The sequence below is a fragment of the Colobus angolensis genome, unplaced genomic scaffold (assembly GCF_000951035.1).
Source record: "Colobus angolensis palliatus isolate OR3802 unplaced genomic scaffold, Cang.pa_1.0 Scaffold248, whole genome shotgun sequence".
Classification (NCBI taxonomy): Eukaryota; Metazoa; Chordata; class Mammalia; order Primates; family Cercopithecidae; genus Colobus; species Colobus angolensis.
In genome coordinates, this window is record NW_012115688.1 from 3,038,788 (window position 1) to 3,044,025 (window position 5,238).

Sequence of the window (5,238 nt, forward strand, 5' to 3'; positions counted from 1 at the left end):
GGTGTGTGCCTGTAATCTCAGCTACTCAGGAGGCTGAGGCAGGAAAATCACTTGACCCTGGGAGGCGGAGGTTACGGTGAGCCACTGCACTCCAGTGCCGGGGTGACAGCAAGACTCCATCTCTCACCCCTGCCAAAACAAAAACAAAAAACAAAACAAAAAAATTGCCCTCCAGGGCCAGGAGGAGAGGAGATCTGAGGCCAAGAAGGCCACTAACGAAGAGCTGAGAGCTGCAGCATCAAGCAGAGGGGTCCTAGAAGCGTCCCACTGGTTATGACTCAGCAGGACAAGCCATGGGTGCTTTCCCTCTCAAAATGCCAGAGCACAGAGTGTGAAGCTGGAAGCCTCCTAGTGGAGACCAGGTAGTAAGGGTCTAGTCCTACTTGGGCCAGTAGGACCATCAGATGGGCAGTTGAGCCAAGAGAAACTATACTCAAATGAGGTCTCAGGATGCCACAGGCCCCTGACTTCCCAGGCCAGCTCCTGGCGGGGCAGGGCTCTGTCAGTCACACAACTGGAAGTAACAATGGCAGACTGTGGCCAAGGGTGGTGAATGTGTGGCACCAGCTAAGCCTTCATCTACCTCCCACAAAATCCCTGTCACCCCACGCTGGAGACCCCTAGCATCTTATTTCTACACCATTGCAAATTTTACGCCTGCAGCCTGGGCTGCCCTGGCCTCATTCCCCTTCTGACTTGTCCTGGACTTACCAACAGTATGTGGAGGCCAGTTAGATTCAGCCACATCAGCCCGAGGCCAAATAGATGAGTCCCAACTTCAGACTTACAAATAAAGACATAACCCAAGATGCAGTTTGGTTATGAAAAACATCTATCAAGTGGAAAAAAAAAATCTCTAAAATACCAGGATAAAAATGGGCTGTATGGCCAAATACAGTGAGCATGGACTTGGAGTCGAACAGGAAGAGGTCTCAACTGGAAATACACTCGATGAGCTGGGTTTTGTTGTTCTCGGCATTGCTGCTTTTGGCTGGCTGCCTCACCAGTAAGGCAAAAACCACTGCTTCCTAGGCTTGTGAGAGGATTAAATGAAGTACAGTTACATCTTGAGATATGCCCAGGCTGCAAGAACTTGTCTTTAAGAGGAGTTTCATCTAAAAGCACCGTGGTTTATGAGGATTACAAGGCACTTAAAAAGAGCTGTGATCTTCCATCACAGGGTTTCACCATAGGGCCCTAAGAAGCACTTGAACTGTGTGGCAGTGCCAAAGCACTGATGCTTGACAAACTAACAGGTGTATTTGCACCTCGTCCATCGACAGATCCCCACAAGGTTAGGGAATGTCTTCCCCTGATCGTCTTTCTCAGGAATAAACTCAAGTATGCGTTGACTGGAGATGAGGTAAAGAAGATATGTATGCAGTGCTTCATCAAAATTGATGGCAAGGTTCGAGTGGTTATCACATACCCTGCTGGATTTATGGATGTCACTGGTATCGAGAAGACAGGGGAGCATTTCTGCCTGGTCTATGACACCAAGAGCTGTTTTGCTGTTTACCTCATCCCAGTGGAAGAGGCAAAGTACAACTTGTGCAAAGGGAGGAAGCGCACTGTGGGGATGAAAGGAATCCCACACCTGGTGACTCATGATACTGGAACCATCCACTACCCAGATCCTCTCATCAAGGTGAAGCATACTGTGAAGACTGATTTAGGGACTAGCAAGATAATCAACTTTATCAAATTCCACACAGGCAATGTCTGTATGGTGACAGGTGGAGCCAACCTCAGTCGTGTTGGTACAACCACCAACAGGGAAAGACATCCTGGTTTGCTCAATGTGCATGTGAGGGACACCAGTGGCAACAGCTTTGCCACAAGGCTGTGCAACATTTTTGTCATTGGCAATGGCAGTAAACTTTGGATTTCCCTGCCCAGGAGAAAGGGCATCCAACTTAATATTGCTGAAGAGAGGCTGGGCGCGGTGGCTCAAACCTGTAATCCCAGCACTTTGGGAGGCAGATCACGAGGTCAGAAGATCGAGACCATCCTGGCTAACACAGTGAAACCCCGTCTCTACTAAAAAATACAAAAAACTAGTCGGGCGAGGTGGCGGGCGCGTGTAGTCCCAGCTACTCGGGAGGCTGAGGCAGGAGAATGGCGTAAACCTGGGAGGCGGAGCTTGCAGTGAGCTGAGTTCTGGCCACTGCACTCCAGCCCGGGCAACAGAGCAAGACTCCGTGTCAAAAAAAAAAAAAAAAAATGCTGAAGAGAGAGAAGAGGAAGAGAGAAGAGGCTAGCAACCAAACAGTGGTGGCTAAATTGCAGTAGTAGCATATCTTTTTTTTTTTTTCCCCTTCAAGTAGTGAATTCTTGTTTCTAAGAAAAAAAAAAAAGTTCTGATCGGATGCTAGGTGTGGCAGCTCATTCCTGTAAACCCAGCACTTTGGGAGGCAGAGGTGGGTGGATCACTTGAGGGTCAGGAGTTGGAGACCAGTCTGACCAACATGGTGAAACTTCATCTTTACTAAAAGTAGCCAGGTGTGGTGGTACGCTCCTACAATCCCAACTACTTGGGGGGCTGAGGCAGGAGAATCACTTGAACCTGGGAGAGGGAGGTTGCAGTGAGCTGAGATTGTGCTACTGTACTCAAGCCTGGGCGACAGACCAAGACTCTATCTCAAAAAAAAAAAAAAAGAGATCTGGATTTTTAGAGCCTTGGGAACATGCAGCTGAGATAAGAGTAACCCCTGTGGTCACCTTCGTAGTCGTAGAGTGGGGTGGGCGAAGTTCTCAGCATTTGTAACTTGCTAGCTTACACTAACAACCCTGGCACTCCTTGCATTGTTTCCATCGACTTTTCTGCCTCTATTACTTTGCCTTTTTGTATAAAGTGTTCTCTTATGTGAACAACAGATGTCAAATATGCTTTCTTAGGTAGTATAGTCTCAAGTGTACAATGCAGCTCCGAAAGACCTGGAGAAGTGTAGTGATAGAGTTTGGTATTTGTCCCTGTCCGAGTCTCATGCTGAGATGTCATCCCCAACGTTGGAGGTGGGGGCTGGTGGGAGGTGTTCCCGTCATGAGGGAGGACCCCTCATGGCTTGGTCCTGTCCTCAAGATAGTTCTTGTAAGAGCTGGTTGTCTGAAAGTGTGTGGCACCCCCTCACCCTGCTCCTAATTTTACCACACGATGTGCCTGCTCCTCCTTCACCTTCCACTGTAATTGTCAGTTTCCTGAGGCCTCCCCAGAAGCTGAGCAGAGGTCAGTCTGCAGAACCATGAGCCAATTAAATCTCTTTTCTTGGCCAGGTGTGGTGGCTCTCGTCTATAACCCCAGAACTTTGGGAGGCTGAGGCAGGCGGAACACCTGAGGTCAGGAATTCGAGACCAGCCTGGCCAACATGGTGAAACCCTGTATCTACTAAAAATACAAAAATTAGCTGGGTATGGTGGTGGGTACCTGTAATCTCAGCTACTCAGGAAATTGAGGCAGGAGAATCACTTGAAACTGGGAGGTCGAGGTTGCAGTGAGCCGAAATCATGCCACTGCACTCCAGCCTGGGTGACAGAGTGAGACTCCATCTTAAAAAACAAAAACAAACAAAAAAACCTCTTTCTTTTATAAATTACTCAGCCTCAGGTATTCATAGCAATGCATGAACAGCTTAATGTATGTAGACAGCCATTTTGTAGGGTAATTAAGACACCTTGCTTATGTTGTGCTGTGTTAGTGGAGGTCAATTATCTGTGTCCGTTTTAATGGGTTTATGGTATTTTAGGATAAATGTGTATTTAAGGACTAAGGTGTGCATACAAATTTTTCCACTGGAATTAATGGCAATTATATTCTCCACTTAGGAGAATTTATCCTACGAGGGGTTTTTATGTACAAATTACCCTTTTAAAGCAGGAGAATGTAGGTGAAAAATAACATCAGACTGCACAGCACAAAGTTTTCTTAAATGTTTTTATGTTTCGTTTGTTTTTGAGATGGGATTCTCACTCTGTTATCCAGGCTGGAGTGCAGTGGCACAATCTCTGCCTCCTGGGCTCAAGTGATCCTCCCACCTCAGCCTCTTGAGTAGCTGTGACTACAGGCATGTGCCACCACATCTGGCTAATTCTTGTATTTTTTGTAAAGATGGTGGTCTCACTATGTTGCCCAGGCTGGTCTTGAGCTCCTGGGTTCCAGCAATCCACCTGCCTTGGCCTCCCAAAGTGCTGGAATTACAGGTGTCAGCCACCGTGTCATTATTAAATGTTTAATAACTGGAGACATATCTAGAAATGTAAATATATACAAATATACATATTGTCTTGGGTGTGACTGGCTGGGGCTAGTATCACAAGCAATAAAGGTATTCAACAAGACAGTCACGGGGAAAGGCAGATTAGAGGGAGAATATGGCCTGGGCATGGTGGCTCATACCTGTAATCCCAGCACTTCAGAAGGTGGAGGCAGGCAGATCGCTTGAGCTCAGGAGTTCGAGACCAGCCTGGGCAACATGGCAAAATCCTCCTCTACCAAAAATTTAAAAATTAGCCAGGAGTGGTGCCTCATGCCTACAGTCCCAGTTACTTGGGAAGCTAAGGTGGGGATCACTTGAACCTGTGAGGCAGAGGTTGCAGTGAGGCGAGAATGGTATCACTGCACTCCAGCCTGGGTGACAGAGCCAGACCCTTTCTCAAAAGTAGGAAGACATGTTGCAAGGGTACAATGGGCAGCATGGCAGAGAAGGGGCTGCTTGCAAAGAGGCAGGGGCTTGAGGGAAGTCTTACAGGGTCATGCTGGAGGCGGCTGCGTGTGGAACGAATGGGATGTTGTGTCTACAGGTTGTCTGATTAGCCTTCTCTTGGAATACTTGCTCTCCCTCACCTGGGACCCCTTCCCTGTTGTTGCTGGCATAGCTTACCAGGACTCCACGTTCCGCCTCTAACTGAACAATGCCAAAGCTTTGGCACTGGGGTGGCAGTTTCATTTGCAGCTACTTCCTGCTGGCCTGAGGTGTAGAAGTGACCCTACCTATGCCTGTTGGGCTGTCAGGAGACCCTGCGGGTCACTGTCCCGGGTTGTGAGGCCTAGGATGCTGGCTCTTGGTGGAGAAAGGGACTTATCAGAGAAGGGGAGCCTGTCAAGGTAAAACTGACGTCCAGCTGGCATCACTGGGGAGACCGATGTTCCATCCGCAGCATCATTTGAAGGTGAAACTGTTGAATTAGCCCTGGTGCTGTTTGGGATCACCTGGCTTAAGAGGTCCGGAGCAGTGTGGCTGC

The 5,238-nt window shown here is 48.2% G+C and overlaps 1 protein-coding gene across 1 annotated transcript; it reads left to right on the forward strand.

The window, feature by feature from the left end:
- The first annotated feature begins 1,172 nt into the window (after positions 1 to 1,172).
- Positions 1,173 to 4,901, forward strand: LOC105514580. Its single transcript, XM_011946034.1, has 2 exons — positions 1,173 to 1,958; positions 4,873 to 4,901. The coding sequence occupies exons 1-2, from the start codon at positions 1,238 to 1,240 to the stop codon at positions 4,899 to 4,901; spliced, it is 750 nt and encodes a 249-aa protein (XP_011801424.1). The 5' UTR covers positions 1,173 to 1,237.
- The last annotated feature ends 337 nt before the right edge of the window (positions 4,902 to 5,238 follow it).

Bases quoted from the DNA above. Each gene is read 5' to 3' on its own strand.
- LOC105514580 (XM_011946034.1), top strand. From the start codon at position 1,238: ATGCTTGACAAACTAACAGGTGTATTTGCACCTCGTCCATCGACAGAT. The intron at 1,959-4,872 runs GTAATCCCAGCA...TTGCTGGCATAG, and splicing joins GGGCGCGGTGGCTCAAACCT to CTTACCAGGACTCCACGTTC.